Below are 22408 nucleotides of genomic sequence, written 5' to 3' on the forward strand. Positions count from 1 at the left end.
GCACCCACATGGGAGACCCGGAGGAAGCTCCTGGCTCCTGGCTTTGGATCGGCACATCTCCAGCCATAGCGGCCATCTGGGGAATGAACCAGTGGATGGAAGACCTCTCTCTGTAACTTTGTCTTTCATGTAAATAAAATAAATCTTTTAAAAAAGAAAGAAAGAAACTCTGATATTGGATGCAGATGTCCCAAACAGCAGCTTAACTGGCTCCACCACAAAACCCACCCGGGCTGTTTCCTTAAGTCATCAACAAGCACTGACATGAGCATTGTGATTTGCTGTGGCTGTATACTGTTCACTTTAGGGACAGATTCTGAAATAATACATATCAACTACAGTACCTGAATTTTTGACACATAACTATAATATATGAAAATTTGCTAACTTTAATATTTTTATTCTCACTTTAGTCATAGCATTTTCCTTAAGTTTATGCTCTGCCCCACAAAAGGGAGACCAACGGAAGTGGTTAGCATTTACTCATTGAACAGTACTGAGCACCTACCAAGTGCAGGTGCTATGCTGCTTGCTCACTATAAGTTAGAGCAATAGGTGCAAACATTTTAACATGCACCTACAATACGACAGGAGTAGTCTTAAGCATTTCACAAATATTTCTTCATTTTACCCTTATAACTGCCAAATAAATTGTGTAACTACTCCAGAGTTCAGGAAACAGAATCTGAGAAAATATCATTAATTTACCCAATCACATAATGAATAACATAAAACAAATATTGAACCCCTCAGCATGATCGTGAATATGCTCTAGTGCTAATGTGGACACTATACCCATTTTTAGGCTTTATTTTCCTCATTCTTAAAATGTAAAGTATACATAAGGTAGGGATGACATTTCTAAGACAGCAACCAATCATTAGGGCAGACACAAAAGGAAAAAAACAAGGTCAGTAAAAGGCAGATTTTTCCAGGACGTGAAAATCCTTTGTATTACCTTGGTAACAGTATTCTGAATTGCCCCAATTGTCCCATGTTTAGTTTAAACTAAACTAAAATTTAAAAAAAAAAAAAAAAAAAGATAATGTATATCCATTCATTCAACAAATATGCATTATCTATTTTATTGTTAGTTCCAGTAACATTTCCACTGACTTTAGATTCTTACTTTTGCATACTATCCATCTTTTTTATTCATCTATCTTTCCATTTACAATCGTGCCTTAAACACATGCTTACAAACTTTCTCCGTAAATCATCAAACTCGGAATTAGTAGTTGATATTAACCTTTCTCTAATATCGCTAACACCTCTCCTTTAATTTATTAATCTGTGTATTTCAGGATGCCTTGATATTCATAAACACATTACAGGACACTCATAAAACAAATCACAGATAAATCTTTCATGTTATAAAAGAATTCTTACCTTAATGAAATATTCATTGAAAGTTTCTTGTTGAATTTGAATTCCCCTTGAGAATTTAATGTTTGGTTTTCTAAAACTTAAACTAAGAAAAATGTCTTAGGAGAATTTCCTAAATAAAAGGAGATTTGTATGTTTGTTTTAAACTTTAAAATAAATGCACAAGATTCTCTTTAACAGAGATGAGAGCTGTATTCCACACAAAGGAAAATCGAGACATAGTAATTATCAAGCTAATCTGAAAATTGTAGACATCCGGAAGCCGAATTTAAACCAGTTCTTTATAACTAGCTCCTACCTTTTCTTTAAATATCTTTCAGTTGAAAAAAAAAGATTTTTTTTTTACAATAATCGCAAACAGGACTTCTATGTTTCTAGAAATCTGGCAGTATATTTTTATGGGCCTTTTCTGTTTTCCTACCACTATCAAATCCATGATATTAGTGGACTGTAATCTCAACAGTGTGTTTTTCATCCACTGAAAAACAGGACAGCAGTCATTCTCATGAAGACTCTGGGTGTACACTGACTTCATTCGGCCACTTTCTATGAAAAAATACAAACTCTCCATGAAAAGGTACAAAAGGCAAAATGGATTATTGAACCAATCTATTTCAACAAATCATAAATGATAATAAAGATATTTAATCATGAAAGTTTTTTTATACGTTCCTTTTAAAAAAATGTTGCTGCTATGTTTTCACAAAATAACACTTTTCATTATGGATGCTTATTTTTGCCCCTGTAGCAGTAAAACTAACACAAACAAGCAAAGTGGCTTTGGGTCTCCCTTAGACTCAATATCCCAAATTGCAAATTGAGAGGATCTCTAGGGATCTCCCAGTGCTAAAGTTCTCAGTTAAAGCTCTCTTTCTTTAAAAGTGAGTTTTTTTTTTTTTTTAATCTAGATTGAACTTAATGGTTTGACTACTGGACTTTGAATTCAGCAACATGAAAATGTTACTCAAGAGTCTGTTTACACATCTTCTATTTCTCTTTCATAAATAAAATATATTCAAGCATTAAGTTGAACAAGAATATGCTAAACTTTATTAAATATTGCTTAATAGGAAGGGAATTGTCCCTCTGCCAAGATAAGCAGAAGCCAAATTCCTAGGATGCCAAGGCTAAGAAGGATAGTGGATGTCCTCTAGTCCAATTCTCTCACCTGACAAATAAACTGAGTCACTGGGAGGCCCAGAGTCTCACAGGGACTTGCAACCAAGCGGTAGGGTAACCAGTGCTTTTCTCCTCCACTCCAGCAAGCTGTTTCAATCACTGCGTGGCATGGAGTGCTACTCTATGTCAGTAAACAAAGGAACAGAAGAAGGTAATTCCATTACCAGGTCCCTAAATAATTTAGAGCCTAATTTTTTCTTTTTCTTTTTTTTTAATGTAAAGACCTTATGTTCAGAAACTTACAGTTCAAAGTACATTAAGTAAAATCATGTCCATATGTGGGTATGTCTTCTCCCATATGCATCTTAAGAAAATAACCAAAAAATAATAATAATTTATCATCAGCCCTTAGAAAACAAAAACTGAAATTAAAAGAAAGAATGGAGTAAATCTAAATTGTATATTTTCATTCCTTCTAAAAGGATTAAATAACAGAATCCTGAATGGTTTGTTTGTACTTTCCATGCAATATGTAGATTAACCATGAAATTCTGTTTGGGACACTTCGACATCTGTTTTCAGTGCATTACAATGAAATCTGGGGACTTGATACATACATTTGCTGCAATAAAACTGTCACTAATCAGTGTTTTCCAAAATATTGCCCATAACTATTACTATTCAGTAGTCTCATTTGCATGATCTAATATTGTTGCTACATCATGTTTTTCCCTGACAATGTGTTAGCTGGTCCCAGGCACATGGTCTAAAATGGCTGCAAACCACTCAGTAATCTCACTCTGTATATACACAAGCAAGCTGTCCTAGAGTTGGACTATTACTTCATCCTTCATGAGATAGTCTCCCTGTATGTAGAACACCCAAGGTCGAATTCACATCCTCGAGTGTGAAAGGCTCCACGACAATAAAGGAGCCCACGCTGAGGAGGAAATTCTGCCTCCTGGGACTTCTACAACAGGAGATGTAAACATAATCCTAACTCAGGAGTCCCATCAACAAATCCATAATGGTGCTTTTTGCACAACGAATGCAAACTCTATCACTAGCTTAAACCATTTCTTCGAACTGCACAGTAAGACTAGAATAGAACTTCATTTTGTTTAGGATCAATAAACAACTGCTTCAATGAGAGATTCCAAGTTCATGAGGTCTTACTAACCTCCTGGATACAAGATTGAATAAAAGTTCTTATTTTACATTGCAGATATCTAGTGTACTGTGTATAAAACATGGATCTTGGGGCACAAATAATTCTGAAAGTCCAAACACAGCTTTCACCAAAAAAAAAAATAATAATTTGTCTACCTCTGCTGATTCTAAATAGATTCCCTATTTCATCAGTACTTACAACTACAGTCATGTTGCTCAACAGTCTAATATAATTTCATTGTGTCCTCCCATGAACTCATCTTAAACCTGAAATATGTCTCTATACACATGTTTTATATTATACCAATGTTGGATACAAAAAGCAGATTAATTGTAGGCCCTAATGCTGTGTTTGTTAGTACTAAAAAGTCATTCCAAATGTTCCAAAAGGGATTAATGCAATATAACAAGTCTATTTAATTATTGTAAGACCAGTGATCCTCATATTACTATAAGCTGCTTTTCCCTTATTTAGAGACTGTAAATAGAACAGAAATTATTACATGATAACTGTAAGTCATATCCCAAAATACTGCTGTGTTACCATCAGGAAGGAAGGAGTATGTAGGCATATCTGAGAGGTTATAAAAGACAACCTGCATTTAAGCATCCTGTATATGTTCCCATTTTAGGTTCAAATCAACTTAAATCTAAGGGTAAGCAAAGCTTTTCAATGGATTTAGAAAGAAAATACTCAATCCTTCTGCCATCAACAGTAAATCTAGTTCATATATGTTAACAAAAAAAAACTGGGGGAGTATTTTGTTTCATGTACATGCTTCTTGATTTTTGTGCATGAAAAGAATAGCAACTCAATATCAGAATGTTCTCAAAAAGAACAGATTATTGAAAAGTATGTGCCAGAACCTAAATAAGCTAATCAATGCTCTGAGTAGGTTTTCCACGCACCCTAGTTACCCTTTAACTATTTTTCAAGCAGTGAAATAACTTTTCCTATTAACTCCTGGCTAGAACTCCCAGGTGTCTGATAAACACTAGTACAAAGTACTTCACATAGGACTATGATGCTTTTTCACACTGCATCAATATGACATCTGATTTAAGGTATTTCCCTCATAGAGACTGTGGCTATAGCTAATCTCTCTACTCTCCAAGCCTACTGTGCTGTGTGAGTAACAGGTGTAATCAGCTGGCCTCGGACAACCAAGCACACAATCAGGTCCCCTCATGGCTCTAGCGCCAGTGTTGGCTCCGCAACCACACACACCCACCAACCAGAGCCACCAACTCCAACAGCGTGGTCCCATATCACCCTTTGGTAAGAAGAAATAAATGTTTCAACCATTTCCCATTTGGTTTCCCATTGTTCTTAGTAAAAGTGAAGTCACTGTAAATAATAAACGCTAAGTTCCTTCCTCTAGAGTTCATTTAATTACTGAATTTTCTAAAACCCATAAAAAGAGAAATGGGAAAGACTAACTTAAAGGAGAAGAGTTAAATGGCAATAAAATAAGAACAATTTGTGTATCCAATTAAACAATTTGAGGTTTTGACCCAACTATGGGTAATTTTTAAATAAGACACTTTCAGACCTAAAAGCCAGCAGCTTGCTCTTTTTAAAGAACAATCCGGCCTCGCCACATCATCATCACTTCTGTCCAACCAAATCTAAAACATAAGTGTAATTCTCCCAAATGTTGGCAATTAATTTTTTTGTACATGAAAGTTTTATGCTTTACTGGAGTGCAATGAACTACAAGTACTTCTAGGACACCCTTTATTCAACACCAAAATTAAGTCATTTATTTAGTGAGCCATTAACAAAATTATTTCTTTTTTTTTTTCTTTCAAATACTCCCAGATTGATTAAGAAATTTATTCTCCGGTAAATTTGACACAGTCTTTATACAATGGCACAGTAATTCTAATTTAAACAGGGTCTCAAACAATACACAGCTATCTAACTGCAGGTGCCTATTTGGAGTCTTCACTAATCGATAATTATATACATCCCCGTGATCAGACTTAAATTTTCCCTTTTGAATGCCTTATCACCTGAGATAAATATAAACTAAGCCATGTGTCCTTGCTTCAATACCAAATCATCCCTTCTCTTTCTCTTCAGAATTGGATTATTTCCCTGAAGTCTAGAATATGTTACATTCCTTCATATATAGTAATAATTCTAAACTCATTGCTATTACTTACAAGAATTATTTCATTTAATCCAAAAAAAAAAAAAGGTCCCTGAAAAGTAGACATATCACGTGGAACTGAAGTGACAAAGCTGATATAACGGCAGAACCAAGATGGGAACAAAATGTCCGACTGATTCTACGCACACACTTTCTTTTATAGCCAGGATGCTGTGGCCTCCCAAGATCCATGTGTTGAATTCCTAATCCCCAGTATGATGGTATTCAGAGATGGAGACTTCAGGAGATAATTGGTGCCTTTGTAACAGAGACCCCAAGGCACTCATGCTTGAGAGTGCCATGAGCCAATGCAGAACTCAGAAAATTGCAGGGCGGGCACCGTGGCTTACTTCGTTAATCCTCCATCTGCAGTGCCGGCATCCCATATGGGCACTGGGTTCTAGTCCCAGTTGCTCCTCTTCCAGTCTAGCTCTCTGCTGTGGCCCAGAAGGGCAGTGGAGGATGGCCCAAGTCTTTGGGCCCCTGCACCTGCATGGGAAACCAGGAAGAAGCACCTGGCTCCTGGCTTAGGATCGGCACAGCGCCGGCCTAGGCGGCCATTTGGGGCGTGAACCAAGGGAAGGAAGACCTTTCTCTCTTTCTCTCTCTGTCTATAACTTACCTGTCCAAAAAAAAAAAAAAAAAAAAAAAAAAAAGACTGAAACTCAGGCCCTCACAGACTCAACTCCACTAGCCCCAACCTTGAACTTCAGGCTCTAGAACTTGGAGAAATAAATGCTGGTATTTGCAAGCCATCCAGTTTATTGTAGTTTGTTATAACAGCCTGTGCTCTACTGAAACACAAAAGGCATGAACAAAGGAGGGCTGCTCAACTTTAAATGCAACTCAAAATTCAAAGGGTGGCCGAATATTTCAGATCACATGTTATTGACTCTTCAATCTGTAAAGAAGCCACCTTTCTCAATTCCTGCCCAGTTGAAGTCCCAGCTCCCTTTCTTTTTCCCTAAGTGGTCTTCAATGTCCCTCAACAAGCACATGTGCATCACACCCCAGCACCCTCCAATTATCCATGGTCTGAGAACTTAACTTCTCTACTCAACAGCTGAGGTCACTTGAAAATTCTTTCAAGGGGAGAACTGGGGCAGATGTCTGAGGGAAATCCTAGATGTCTTGAAATACTCAGGGGGCAGGTGCTGTCCTCACACTGCAGTCCCACTGCCTGCCACCTGACCCATTAGGAACCCCCAGCCCCACGCACGCCCGATTCCATGCTTCCACCACCACTGAGGAGATGAATGAGCTCAGTGCATGAGCCAAAGGCAAGAGAAGTATCTTCTACTCTAGTCTGGTTTCTGTAGGAAAGCACAGGAAAACAGAGGCTGCTGACTGAAACAGGTTCAGTGCACTTCATTCCTTCTTCCTCCTCTGCCCCGGGATGCTGTATGATCAACATGATTCATTCTGAAAAGATCTGTGAGCGTTCCTTGGTGGTGGGGAGGGGGGTGGAAAGAGTTTAAAACAACTCCCCTCAAAAAGAACAAAGAAAAAAAGGAAGAAAACCTCACCTGCTCTTTTCAGATATTTTTGTAAATGAAAATACAAAAACGAGTGCTTTTTCCAAGGTTCGAATGCCCGTACCACACTGTCTCTCATCTGTCAGTGTATCCACACACACGTATAAACAGTATGCGACGTACAAGGAAGGAAATGCACATTCCAGCTGAAACTTCCTTTTTTCCTCTAATAACTTAAAAATAAGATGTAACAGCTTGGATTTTAAATATTTTATCTGGCAAATATAGGAAAAATCATGAACTATAATGTCATATTTGGCAAAGAAAAATTTGGTAGGATAAAAATATCTGTGTTTTAACATTTTAGAAGGCATTTCCAATATTTTAAAAATAAAATGATTTCACTGCTTCAGAAGAGAGGAGCGGAGGTAAAATTCTCTATTTTTGTATATGAGGTTTTATGAGGAGTAGAAAAAACAATTTTATCTTCATTAAAATAAATAGTTAATTTTATATTCTGGCAAAAGTCCCCACGGAAATAAAACCTTCATATTTACTAGTGGTTCTCTACTATGTCATGAAAATTACCTATTTAATTCACAAAGAGTAGGCTTCCCTTAAAATGACAGTACACATAAGATGGTATACACACATTGCAACATTATCCCCATGCACACTTAACACTGTTGTTTTGATCCTATATGTTTAGTATACAGATCTTCCCAGTACTGGGCAAAGATTTATAGGGTGAAGTGTAAAAGTCAGTTGCTTTAAGACTTACACGTTAGTGACCAAAGCATAATGACATGTACCACTTTTACCAAGTATAATGACAATAAAATATTTTAGCCAAAAATGTTGAAAAGTAATTACTAGGGCAGCCATAAGTGTACAAAGCTGAAAAGTCAATCTCACAAGAGTGGGGGACTAGAAACTGTGATAGGCATCATCATATAACACAGAAACTGGAAATCTAAGCAGAAAAACTGCAAACCCCTCGAAACGCCAGAATATAGCCCAACCTCCTGTAGCAAGAAGGGCTGCAAACTTGTCCCCATCTCCGTCAGCAAACAGAAGAAAAGTCCCTTCTCCAGCCAGACCATGTCAAACAGAAGACGTGGCCCGGAATCCACTGGTGAGTAACGAGTAACGTAAGGGCTGGGGCCTTTTTGTCAGCTATTACCATAAAAGAATAAGAGGAAACAGTGACATTACTACACAATAGAAAGGTCAAACAGCTTGCAGCCATTTCATGACCCAGACAAGACAAGGTCAAGGGATTCAGGTAGCAACTTCGCCAGGGCATAAGTTACAGCACAAATGAATTGTTTTAACACATCAGCTTTGGTCAATTAAACCTAACAAGGCAAGTTGCATCACGTAGCAGGGTTCCTGACACCAAGGCCAGAAGCTGAGAGAGACCTCATAAAACAAGGCTTTTAACATAGCATAGCAAATTTAAGGTAATCCATCCAGAAACTGCAGATGTCAGAATAATAAAATACAAGTTGTCCTAAGTAGGAACATTTTTCACACTTTAGAATTCACTAATAGAGGGGTATAGACTTCATTTTGACACACTGATGTTATTAACATAGGCATAAATGTAATCCCCTACTTACACGAATAACAGAATACACCCTATTTCAAATAACTTTTTCTTAACATCTGTGCTTATGATTAGATTTTTGTCTGGGACCCCACCATTCCCGGTTAACAATAATACATTTTCCATGCATTTTTTTTCAATGATGAGTTGAAAAAAATCAGACTTTAGAAAAAAACTTCACCTTCATCCAACATCACAATATTCATTGGTGTCATTTAATACTAACTGATGCTTGCTAAATACTTTCTGTACTTTTATGGAGGAGATAGGTGTAGTTTAAGGATTCAATTTATCAAATTCCCTATTTTGAGAAATGGAGTTGATGCTAACAAGAATTTTAAAACTGCATATATTTAGCATTAAGGAACTTTTTTTCCAAAGGCAATTGCTATTTTGTTTTGTACTTGTTTAAGCAGATTCCATTTTCAACTGATTTGTGCTTCATCAATAACTTACTGCATACTCCAAGCTGCCTTAAAATGGGATTCTGAAAATATACAACCTCCAGGCAACTTTCACCCAGTAAAATTACTGCATCCATCACCCCCTATTTTCAATTATATAGTCTTTAGTCAGAGTTCTTTAATTTGTCTGTGATTCATCCCGGCTGTCCTGTTTAAGCTGTCATCATAAACAGAGAGAATCTGTACATCTAAGTGTTTTATTATAAACAATATATTTACGCACATGAGTAGTTTGCTTCCCCCTTCAAAGAACACTGCCTCATTTAAATTTTGAGGATTTTTTGGTTATGTGTGGCCTTCAATTCAGCCTCAAGGTCTTTCCACCTCGTTGGTTAATTGGTAGCATTTCTTCCAACTTTCTGAATAATATAACAACCCAAAAGCCAACCATTCAAGTCCTATTAGTCTCACATCCTGTAATGTTCAGTCTAATACAAGCTAATCCCACAGGCTCCCTCCTTACTCCACGCACTCAGTTTTCACAAGTTCTCTGCAGTTTGATGATTTATTCTCTTTGCCAAATCCTAACAACTGAACTCAGTTAAATTCACCACATCATGGCATTAGCGTTCAAGGAGCTAAGAATTTACCTGAGAAGGAGGCGACGTACCACACTGCCACAGAAAAGGGAGCAAAATCAAGAGGAAGGGCCTCTTCTTGCTGCACTTGGCACTGAGGCTCACTGCTGTACTAACTCGAGTTTCCGATCGCATAACCACTGGTCCTTGAGATTTCTAAAGTTATTCCTCCTCCCCAAGGATGCAAGGGGAAAAGCTGGAAAACCTGCTCTGAACGTCATATGGGCTAATCATTTGCTCCACTGTAGCATTTACACCGAAAAACCCCTCAAGTATGGCAAGTTCATCAACATCAAAACTAGAAAATGCTGGTCCTGCGCAAACCGAAAGGCAACACTTTGCCAGAAGCTGGTTTCAGAACAAGGCATCAGCACTGCTTTTCCTCAAAATGTTCAGATATTTAAAAATCGCCTGTTTAATGAGTGCTTCCTATGCTCTTTCCAATCCGCAAATCTTAAACTTCAAAGCGTGAATTATTCCTTTGATTGTGAAGCCACTAATCACGCAAGTCACCATGATGACAGAAAACTACCTGTGATGATGAAACGAAAACTAACTCATCTCAGTTTTGAAGAATTCCAGGGACTTCTGACTCAGCTTCCCATCGGCTCCTTCCCTACTCAGGTGCTAGGATTCTAACGGGTCAGCTGAGACAATGAGGGTGAGAGTGTCATTAAACAGGGCTTTTGGTTTTTAAGCTTACTGGTCTAGCACCGGGGAAACTTAGGAGGAGAAAGACGATACTAAACTGGATATCTTGGATTGTTGCTTCAAATTAAGAGTGCCAAATTCAAAAGCAAAAAGTTAATGGAGGATTCAAGCTTTAATTTCCTTCTAGCAGCTCCATCCTAATTTCCAAGTTTAGGGAAAAACAACTGAACAAATTAAAAAAAAAAAAAAAGCCTACCAAATCTACAAATCTATCCTGCCTCTCTGGATGCATGCACCTCTTATGGACCACTTTAGAAAACAGACGGACCCAGACCAGGGACAATCGGCGGCCCCTTTCTATGGCCCCTGTGAAGCTCTGCAGCTCCAGACCCAGGCGCTGTAACCGTGTCCATCGCAGAGGCATCCTTCAGGAAACCCAGCGGTCAGCTCCGTCCCTGCAGAGCTGAGCTCCTGCAAGCTGCCATTGCTCCTGAACAATGAATACGATCTCACACATACACAATTATTTGGGGTGATTGTATCACATGACAGACGCTGTATATGCAATCTGCAAATTGAAACACACAATCCACATTAATATTTCTTTGATTACAAAATGTGCAGTGACATGTGAGCGGAGGGAGGGGATGGATAAGGGAGGATGCCTCATGCTTTCAGTAGGACTCTAGTAGGCAACTTTCGCTGCCTCTAGAAAGTGAAGTAGGCAGTGTTATTTAAAAATTTTTTGTGAAAATCATAATTGATATAACAAATTCATATTCTCCCTCTCTCTCCCTCCCTTCTCACCCTCTCTTCCCTTTGAAAAGAAATTGAGATCAGATTAAGAGCAATGCAGGAGCTTAGTTTGCCATATCAGAACACAGATGCCAAGCCTTTCCAGCTGGCAACTGGGGCCTCAGAGTTTAACTCTTGAACTGTCTGGCAAAGCTCTCTTGTGTCAGAGACATCACGGCAGAGAGGGTGAGCTTGTGGTCCTGTAGAGTGTGCTTTTTTTCTTATCAGTGAGAAAATTGCTAAGTATCTTATCTTACAATATATGTTCCCACAAAGGTCTCATTACATCTAGGGGCAAGACATGCCAGTAAGAGCCCTTCTTTATCTTGTGAATTCTGTATGCACAGAATGCAAACAAATGTGCACTAGAGTTCATGAGTTCAGCCAAGGACAGGAGACTAGCTGGGAAGACTTAACAGTGTTCCCCTCAATCAAATATGCGCATGCACACACACATGCACACACACACACACTTTATGCTCTCTGAGGCTTTCACAATGCAAGCTCACCAAATCATCCTACATAGCAGCCTCATCTGAACAAATTATGAAAGCTTATTTTCCCTGTAATGAGAAATACCTGCAAATGAAGTGAAATTTATTAAAATGTTAAAATGCACTGTCAACTGTCAAACAATTATCTACTTAAGCTTTTCATAAAGAAATAATTGTTACCCAAAAGAATTCTGAAACTCAGTAACTGAAGGAAGAAAACAATTCTTAGCATTAGCTTCCTCACTAATGATACGTGACAACCAGGAAGGATTCTATTTCAAAAACAGTAATAATGATTACAACCTCCCCTGTAAACAAGTCACATTTTTCACAACTTCAAAACCTACTTCAATCATTATCATATTTAACAATCAAACAACAAAAGCTACCATTCAACGATGGATCATACTTTCAAGGTTCCATAAAGTTAAAGTAAACGATGTTTTCATGCTAGCGATGAGGTTTTCTGGACTCTCTTTAGCGCTCCAAAGCATGTTAAAGAAGAGTGCAAAGTACAGTGCAAAAATCAGTTAGGCTGACTTGGTTTAAACTCTAATCTGTTAAACTCATAGCAACAGTTACCATCTCTTGAGATCTTTAAACTTCTTGCTGTGCTGTGACACATCTCTCTCTCTCTCTCTCTCTCTCTCTCTCTCTCTCTCTCTCTCTCTTCTCTCTCTTGCTCGCTCGCTCGCTCTCCAAAACACTTCCCTGCCTCAGAGAAAGACCAGTCCCCCAGCACCCCCGCCTCTTTCCCCCTTCAGACAGGACACAGTCTGGTGACTCAAGGCATCCCATAGGCCAGACTTCCTTCTGTGCAGCCCTTTGGGTAGAACTGCTAATCCTTCTTATTAATTAACGAGATAATGGTGGTTAACCGGAAAGCAATATTAATGCTAACTATCTAGGAAACTTCAACCAAAATCATTTGAGCCTTTGGGTTGGTTGTTGCCAGCGTGAAGACTTGTGCAGAGACTTTGGCAACATTTGGATGCAGGACTGAGAAATTCAGGAATGGCTGATTTGTAGCAGACCTTAACACACAGGTATCCTCATTAAGGTTTCCTTTCTTTTCACACTTAACTGCTATGCATTACCGGCTAGAGGGAAAAGTAAGTCCCCTCAACATGTTACCATAAAATTTGAAGTGTGGAAACTGAGGGAACTAGAGATTACATGAGAAACAAGCAGTGAGTGATGTGATTGAAAGCAACAGTCAGTCACAATGAATGCATTACATGTGCCTACACTCAGCATGTCCTCTGTACACTTATCATAGCATACCCTGCATCCTATGGGACACATACATCCCAGCAAGGTGTGGTGTGCAAAGCTTGCCTGATTTGGGGGTTGTTCTGTTTTGCTTTGCTTTCAGGAATGCAACAACAAAGACAATATGGGGAAGAGGTACCACCTGCCCAGAATCATTGGACATCTTTAATATCTTTGGGAAAATGGAGACTGCTTTAGAACTATTTTCCCTGTCACAATCTTTTTATTAAAAAAAAAAAAACCTTAAAAAAGGAAAGGTTTTATATTAGCTAAGGTTTGCTGCAGCAAACAAGCGAGCAGCTTTCATTCAGGGATTGTCAAAAACTTTCCAGTGTGCCCACTGCAATGCGGATGCCAACCAACGAATCAAAGGCATTCAGCAACTAGACAAAGAGGGTCTGATGCCAACCTCGGTGCCACTGGCAACCATTATTGGCATCAAACACAGTGTCTGCCTTTTTTTTTCCCCCTCGCCTGGCACTTCACAAACAAAATGGCGGTTCTTGTAGCAACGAAACAGCCGAAGCGCAGCCCTCTGAATCAATAACATCAAATGATTTTATGGATTGAAACACAGATAGTCCCAAATGATGTGTACCTTTTAGGTAAAGTGGGGAAGGGGGCATATAATCCTAATAAACAACTGTATTGAACATGACCCTTTGCTAATGTGAAGAAATAGTAAAATGGACTAAATTGCGGTCAACCAGACTATATGCACAGAAGAAGCTGAATAACAAAGAGATTTCACTTTAAAGAAAATACTGCCCTGTGATGCAAAAGTCTGATGAACTATATATCAAAAATGATTTCAAAATGCATAAATTTTCTCCAAAACCATATCAGATGCAGATGTAGCACTACAGCTTGTGTCAAAGCTCTAGTAACTCTTTCCACATTTCAGAAAAGATGAGGCTGCTGGGCATGAAGAAGAAAAAAAATGTGGGTTGAACCAAAAAAGAAAGAGGGAAAAGGAAAAGCACAGAAGTTGGTCAACAATGGGACTTTATTACATGTTGGTCTTTATTTCATCCTCAGGAAGAGATGCAGTACGTGATCTTGTATAAATAATCAAGGGGACTATTGACATTTGTAGATCTGGAAATTGTCAATATATTGTAACATCACTCCACACTGCAATGCGGATGCCAACTAACAAATCACAGGCATCCTGAGCTAAACAAAGAGGGTCTGATGCCAATCCTGGTGCCAGTGGCAACCATCTTTGGCATTCTCTCTGTTCTTTCTCATGTTTTTCTCCCAGTCGTTCAGAAGTGGAGAGAAAGAATTTAAAAAAAAAAAAAAAAGGAGGGAAAGGTAATTTTGTTGCTCATTCTGTGGCACACATTATATTTCTCTTTTCTGATATTTCTTTCATCTTTTTCTTTATATTTCTTTACCTGATTTATAAAATAGACTTAAGTGTATTTTCATGTACTTAGAGGAGAAATAAAAAGTCACAATGTGAGACATGCAGTCCCCTGACTGACCACAGACTTATCTTTTAAAATCTGCCTTCTTTAATCAATCACACTGCAAAATGACATAATTAACCTATACTTGACAAAGAAAAAAAAATAAATTTTGAGAAAAAAAGGCAAGAGCATCCAATGTGAGTTTTTCAAAGAAAAAGTCAGCAGATGTTAAAGAAGAGATGCCACAGTGCCAGGTAGCAGAGGAGACAAATTAGACACACGGGGTCACATAATGAAAGGTTCTCACAAGGGAGGTTTTTGAAACAACAGCAAAATCCATGTTTTATCTGAAAATATGCTCTCCAAGAGTTGCTTAAAACTTTATGATTATCTGGACCGATGGTGCAATGCAGAAGGCATTTCTGCATTTTTTTCTCTTTTCAATCTATCTTCACAAATCCAAAAGATACGTTCTTTATTGTCAGTTCATCAAAACTAAGAGAGTTGGCTGCCTGCCCTGGGAGTAAATATGCATGCATGTGTACCTCAAGGACTAGCCTTTAAGCAAGGTAAAAACGTAAGCAGCAGTGAGGCGGCTGCAATCCTCCTTACCTACACTAAAAAGTTACAGGACCCTCTTTCTAAAACTTCACTTCCACCCTTTACCTCCACAACATACTTACAACACATTTATAGTCAATCCAACACTTATACACAGCCCACCTTGAACTGTCACCTCCTAGACATCTGTCAATCAAATGAAGTGTCATGTGTTAATGAGCTTTTATTTTAAGATGCACAGGACAAAAATATGTTTTCCCCAAACCATCATGACTTGGAATTCAATGTCCAAAAGCATGAAATAATAAAGGCAATGTCTCAATTTTTAAGAAAATATAATTTGTCCAAATAGGCGATGCCCAACTCTATTATTTAAAGTCAGACTAAAAAACTGAAAATTGCATTTAGGCATATCTCTAACACTGTATCAGCGAACATCAAAACAAAGAGCTTGTAGGAAATACCTTGGTTTCTGAGTCAAAAGAGTAATTCTGATACTTTATTTTTGGAGTGTTAATAAAGTTCACCGCAATTGATTAAATCCCACATTTATATAACAAACATCAGATAACCGTCTGCCACCTGGTTATCTGCAGGCCATTTTCTCTCCCACCAGGCCAAGTTCGGAAATGACCTGCCATCTGTGGCAGCTCAAACTTCAGGCCACTTTGGTATGCTGCTTTGTTAAATGATGTTTTACTACGAACTTTTACTAACGCAAGGATATCTATATTCTAGTGCACTCACTTGAAGAAGAGAAATTCTCACCTACTTAAGGAAAATATATTAAAAAACAAAAACATTAAATGCTTCATGAACGCAACAACATCACCTAGTTTGAATTATTCAAGCAACACTTGTATCACTCTAGTTATTGACTATTTTAAAACATAGGTTTGGTATGCGGTTCCTGCATGCTTTCTGAGATTCATTTTAAACCAGTGTAACCAGTCCACTTTCTCTTTTTATCCTGTAAGGTTTTGTAAGGAGAGCTGCACCTTTCCTCCTCCATAAGTTTTGTGAATTTACATTCAAATAAAATAACAATATTAAGTGTTATCAGGCCACTCTCAGAAAATAGTATACATTATCTAAACAAGAACTACATTCCACTCAATCGACAGTGAATATTGCACAGTCAAAAGTGTTGACAGAAATATTAAATCAGTCTACCTCTACATAGACTTTCTGATATTAACTGTATTAAGTAAGCATTTTGTAACAGTAAATATTAATTCTATTTTCAGGGCAACGAAACCACATTCGTGAACCAAGTTCATCCACCTCATTAGTTAAGAGGCTAACACAAAGATTATTAAAAGCGGTTTGACTCTTCATAAGTAAAGTTACATTTTTCAAATCGGGAAAAGATGACAAGATGCAGGAAATACAGCTTCGCACACAAAGTGAAGCACAATGAAATATATCTTTCCGACTAGCTTGTGCCTTTGAAAAAAAGTATATTATTTCAAAGAAATAATGGAATGCAACTGGAATATGCATCTCTTTGTGGTCATTCTTTGAAACACCCAAGCCTATCCAGGTATGACAGCTCCGGTATCTACATCCACGGCTCACACGTGGCCTTGGACATGTGAGTGGAAGTGGGCAGCACAGCACTCTACCTAGGGAGGGTGAAGGAGAACTAGGGGCCTCGAGGAACACGTAAGCCAAGCCAGATATTCCACATACGGAGGTTTGCAGACAGGGTTTGCCGTGCTAGAAGAAAGAACAATCTGCTCCTACCTTGCTCCTGCACGTAGTATGCCAAAAACAAATCAAGCTCCTTAACTGATACTGTGATGTGATGTGGCTGGACACAAAGTGCTGGGTTTGTGCAATGTGGGGATTTCATGAGCCGCTCTCCATCGGTACTTTCCAAGGGGATGCCTTTGAACAGGATCACCATGACTAGATCCAGACGCCAGACTTTGTCTGCCTGCCGCAGGCAGTCGATTCTCCTAATCTTACCCTTCTGGTCGGGATTGGATAAGACACAGCACGGGTGCTTCTTGCCAGTGACGGTGAGCACAAAGTCCTCTCGGTACTCCTGGCGGATATCTTTGCGCAGTTTGGCCAGGAGCCTGGATGCCCACTTCTGTTTGATTTCAGGCTTTTCACTGAGAAGCTCATCTTTGACTGCTCTTTCTTCGTCCTTCGACATTCGCTTCTCATGCTTTTTAAAGTACTTGCGTTTTCGAGCCTGTAGGTTGAACCAAGTATAGGCGATTGCACGGACATGTGGAAGAAGTGCCTCGATGAATGGGTGAAATTCATCCTGTGGAAGAGGAAGGGGGGCAGAGAAGATGTGCACAGTCAGTTTAATTTTAAAAGCTCAGGAAACAAGACCCCTCTCCATTCACAAGTAAGTACAAAAAGTTACGCATGGAAATCACATTCACTTCTCATTTAAAATGATGAAAACAGAAGGACAAGAAGTAAATAAGGTATGCCAAGCTGCCCCCTTTCCACCAAAATCACAGATCGATTCTCCCTCCTGCAAAGAAAATAAGGCTTAGATTTTGTATTTTCACTCTGGCCCCATCCCCCTCATTCCCACCCGAATGCCATGCACTGTACATTCTTTAAGATATATGCAACCAAGGTGCCTGGCACCTAATGCAATGTTTAAATATTTGATTGACTAACTAACACTGTGCAGTACCATTTTACAAAGAACACAGTGAGGTTTTTTTTTTTTAATCGGAGCAGAGCTGTTCAGAAGGCAGGAGCGATGCCATAGTTCATTTCTCTTCTCTGTGGCACAGAAACACAAAGCATATAGATGCTCAGCGTAATGCCACACAGTTCCCGCTTTTGGAGCATGCTCTCAGCAAGAGGCTGCTGGTGGCACAAAGAGCATGCGCCATTAAACTTGATCCATTTTCTTATCAAACGTCCAACATTCCAACACTGAAACAGCACCATTCCAAGAGTGGTAACTAGAGAAACCGGTATACAGTGAGAGAAAGTGGGCAAAGGACAGAGCTTGTCGTATCAGTGTCCTGAACAGAAGGTTTCCAGACTATGAGCAGTGCATTCTCTCCTTGCACCACCAACACACACACACACACACAGACACTAGTGCTCGCTCACAGATGCACACGCACGTGCACACACACACTTGCATTTTTTTTAGAGAGAAGTTTTTAAAGCTAACAAAAATGAAATGAATGCTCTTCCAGCAGCTTCCTAGAGAATATGAAGCCCCACAGAGTCGGTTAATTTGTTAACCGATCACATGCGTATGGCAATTATTCTAAACCCCTTAAAATCAATCGGAGGTGAACAATGAAAAATGGCAACTTGGCACCAACTTTACATTCTTTGTGTCTCTGCATGTGGTGGCAGGGTGACACCAGGAGCGCACTGCTGGTCAGCAACGTTACTGCTTTTGTGGAATCCATTCGGTGTTATTTGCCATATATGATGAATTCTCAAGACAGGACTGTAGGTGAACACAGATCCGGATGTGCTTGTGGATCTGCACACGGGTAGATTCTGCAGCACCCATCTTTCAAATCAAGTCGTTTACCTTTATGCCTCTGCCTTTTTTCCTGCATGTTTCACGCAAGCCTCTCTCAAGGGAGGGGGCAGTGAGGAATGGTAGATCCTCTTTACCTACAGAACCCTCAGGCTCTTCCCTAATATGCTCAGTGTTTCATTATTCGCTGGGGTAGGTAAAACCTGTCTTCGAAGCCTAGGCCTCTTGCTGTTCAGAGAAAGCGCTTAATGTCCCATGCATGCACACTGGGTGAATGCAGCAGCCAAGATCTGAAGTGAAAGGGAACTTCCACTGTGACCACTTTCTGATCACATTGCCCATACTGTCATCCCAAATCCAAAAGAACTTTCCCTAATTGATGGCATCCCAAGTTACAAGTCACCCTGAACTATGGGGAAGAAATTTTCTGTAACCAGCAGACTGCCTACTTCAGTTAGGTTGAGGTGAAGAAAATACAACTAATGCCATTCGAATGTGGAAAGTGTCCCAAAAATTCCATATAGCCAGGAAGGCATTTTTAAGATGGAATTTAAGATTTGAATGAAAAAGACTACAACATGTTAGCCGTCTGCAGTTCAGATATGGAAGAGGTGTATGTCCCATTCAATCAATAACGTAGTTATCAAGTATCCTAACACACTGCTGTAAAACATTCCTACAGCAGACTAAGTATGAACCAAAATTTTATAACAATACAGAATGCACAAGATTACATCACAGCATGAGGCATAACCAAATGCCACAGAGGAAATCATTAAACCGATCAGTAGTTTCCAGCAGAGATTTGAACAATTCAGTTACTATGCGAGCACATTAAACTAGGCCATGGAAAGAGTTAAACCACAATCTGTTCTTTGTGTGGGAAGGCAGCCCTGCTCACAGCAACCACAGCCCATGATAAGACCTCCCTATCTCCACACACTTTCTGATGCCATGCTTTTAGCTTTCACTGTTAACTACAAAAAGTTTGTTTATCCCCCTTCAAAATATATGCAAAAGGAAAGCCTGCTCAAGGAAATGTGGACTTAAATGTGCTTGGGGAACTCACTTCCTATAATCTGACTTTTACTATGATTTATTGATATGACTAAAAAACATGCATATATGCACTCATAAACTAAAAACTTCAGACTGTAGAGAGCACATAGGAGGGAGGGAAGCACTGTATCACTCATTTTACACTTGCCATGTTTAATAGAATGCAATATTATTTTAAAGATATTAAACATTTCAGTAACATTTAGGGACTTATGTCCTGAAGTACTATGCTCACTGGCATTTCATTTTCTTATAAAGACATCAAACACAGTTTTGATTAAATTTGCTTAAGTCTCAATATTAGGCCAGACATATTTTCTTTCACAGAACAAATCTCAAAATTTTAATAGATAATTTTAAACAACCAGAATGCAAATAGGAATGTTGAATTTGGAAATGGTTAGCAATTGCAAAGAAAACACTATTTTCTAAGGTTACCTTGAGTTTGCTATCAGTGATGCCAAATACTGTTTTAAAACATCCATTTTTCTTTATTGATTAACAGAAGTGGCAAACTCTCTCAGGCTGCCAATTTGCCTTATTAATATATTTCAGGGCTTCACTGTTAGGTGGACTCCTTTCAAGTGACACACTGATTTGACAAGGAGACATACCCCCCAAAAGGATTCTAAGTGGAGATTTGTTATGTCACGTACATTTTTGCATTGACATGTCTAAATGTCATCTTCAAAATGTAACTGTTTCCTGATATTGAGTAGCAATATATTCCTAAGGGTTATAAGTGACATGGAATATGGAACATAACAACTGTTCTCATTTTTTAAAAAAGTTACTAAGGCATTCAAATGTTGTAAATAATGGGTTATCACAGTAATTCTAACAATTACAAAAATGTTTTTAAAGTAGCAAAGCACATTAGCAATTAAAGATCAAATGGCTCTATACAAAAGTAATGTGTACCTTACTCTCTCAGATTTTATTAAAATGCACTGATGTTCAGTAATTCTTTCCCTTTTAAAAGTTCCTTAGTTGGACTAAATTGATAAAATAACCAAGCCACAATTTTCCATTGTAAAAGTAAATAGTCTTAATTCTAGCAGGCATATTTATTTTTCTGCATAAAAGGGATGGAAAACTAGAACAATATAGAGGTGGGAGAGTAAATACGAGGTGTTCTTGAAGCATCGCTATGCAACAATAAACCATGAATAAAATATACCTTAAGAACTTGAAGGACAACAGAAGAAAAAAAATCAATGTAAATTAAGAGTTTACACTGTACCTTAAAAAAGCAAATATTAAATCAAATCCGATGGCTCTGAATTTTCCTTTAATATCTGGCGTATACTGATGTATAAATACCGATTTATATTGATGTACTACTACTGCAGCATACCATTTTGCTAAATATCCACTTTCATGGTAGCTCTTTTTAAAGTAAGGTTCTTTCTAAACCCTAGCTACCTTTTTGCAACTAAAGATACTTTTTGAAGTTTTCAACAAATTAACAACATCACTTTATTTTCTGTCTGCATCTACTAAAACAGGTTGAGCTACAGCTATCAGGGTTCTCCAAATGCACATCTAAACCATGGATCTGACACAAAAGTAACACTGTTAATGTACCCTCACTTTTGCAACACCTTACATTCCCTATAAAGTCACACAGGGATTAGCTGAGAATCCTAAAGCCAAAACTCCCTCGTTGGTATAGGCCTTCAATCCCCAAAACCATTTTGATACATCAGCCTAGCATTCTATTATTAACACAGTAGAGAATATTAGTCATTATGATTTAGTGTTGTAAGTATGTATCCTTGAATCCTAATGTGGTAGCTGAGTGATTATGCTGCGTATATGCTCCTAACATTCCATATGTCACAATGCTGCAATGTTTACTTTTAACTTAGGAAAAATTGAGATAAAACTAGTGGCTTTTTTACATACACACATAGAGGAAAGTAAAAATGCAATATAATTTGCTAGCAGTGTTTCAGAAAAGTCAACACTGGAAATATAAATACTGAAAGACGCACAATTATTTGGTTCTTTACACGTGAGAATAAGTGATAACTGCATTGTGCTTTGTAAGTGAAAAGCTTACTGTAACTTGTTTTCTTTTATCTCAGTGTAAAAATAATATCAAATAGATGTGGTTTCCCAGAAAGAGAAAAATATCTGGCCAATGGGTAAATATTAAAGGTAACTTTTGCACCTAAAAGCAATTCGTTATACCTGAAACAATCTTATCATGCTTATTGGTTATTGTCATTCACAGCTTTTAAAATACAAATGGCTGGGCAACTCCTTTTTCTAGTTTTGTTAAATTAAAGTGCACGTTTACTTGCTTAAAATAGCCATATCTAAGTTAATCATACTCAGATGCCAAACAAAATATAAACAATAAAAAATGTGTCAGCCAAAAAGCTACAGGACTGTATCCAATCACTGAATAAGCCTTATCATTGTTTTCATCTTCATTCACAATTTATGAATGCCTTAGTCCTTTTGAATCACAATAGCTTCTAATTGTCATACAATTGAAATCTTAATTATTTGTCCATTGTAAAAATGCATCATATTAGACTTTAAAAAAATTTAACATCCCCAAGACTAGCCAACACTTCGTTACCTGTTTACTTTCATGCCAGTGTCAAAGAGAATTGTTATCTATTACCAATCTTGCCACGCACTTCTCAAAACTGAAGTAAACTGCCCGTTTCTTTTAAAGCTTTAAAATGCTGCTTCAAATAACTGTT

The 22408-nt window shown here is 38.2% G+C and overlaps 1 protein-coding gene across 29 annotated transcripts in view; it reads right to left on the reverse strand.

Moving 5' to 3' along the window:
- The window catches only part of NFIB (nuclear factor I B), a 483250-nt gene that overhangs the window by 220141 nt on the left and 240701 nt on the right, over positions 1–22408 (reverse strand). For 26 of the 29 annotated variants that reach the window (XM_051857951.2, XM_051857943.2, XM_051857921.2 and 23 more), the window contains exon 2: positions 16892–17423. In XM_051857951.2, the coding sequence (XP_051713911.1) occupies positions 16892–17423 (532 nt within the window). Of the gene's footprint in view, positions 1–9969; positions 10064–16891; positions 17424–17810; positions 17831–22408 lie in introns of those variants that run through there. The other 3 variants (XM_008254699.4, XM_070052305.1, XM_070052293.1) reach the window with 3 other exon arrangements.

The sequence above is a fragment of the Oryctolagus cuniculus genome, chromosome 1 (genome assembly GCF_964237555.1).
Source record: "Oryctolagus cuniculus chromosome 1, mOryCun1.1, whole genome shotgun sequence".
NCBI classification, from domain to species: domain Eukaryota; kingdom Metazoa; phylum Chordata; class Mammalia; order Lagomorpha; family Leporidae; genus Oryctolagus; species Oryctolagus cuniculus.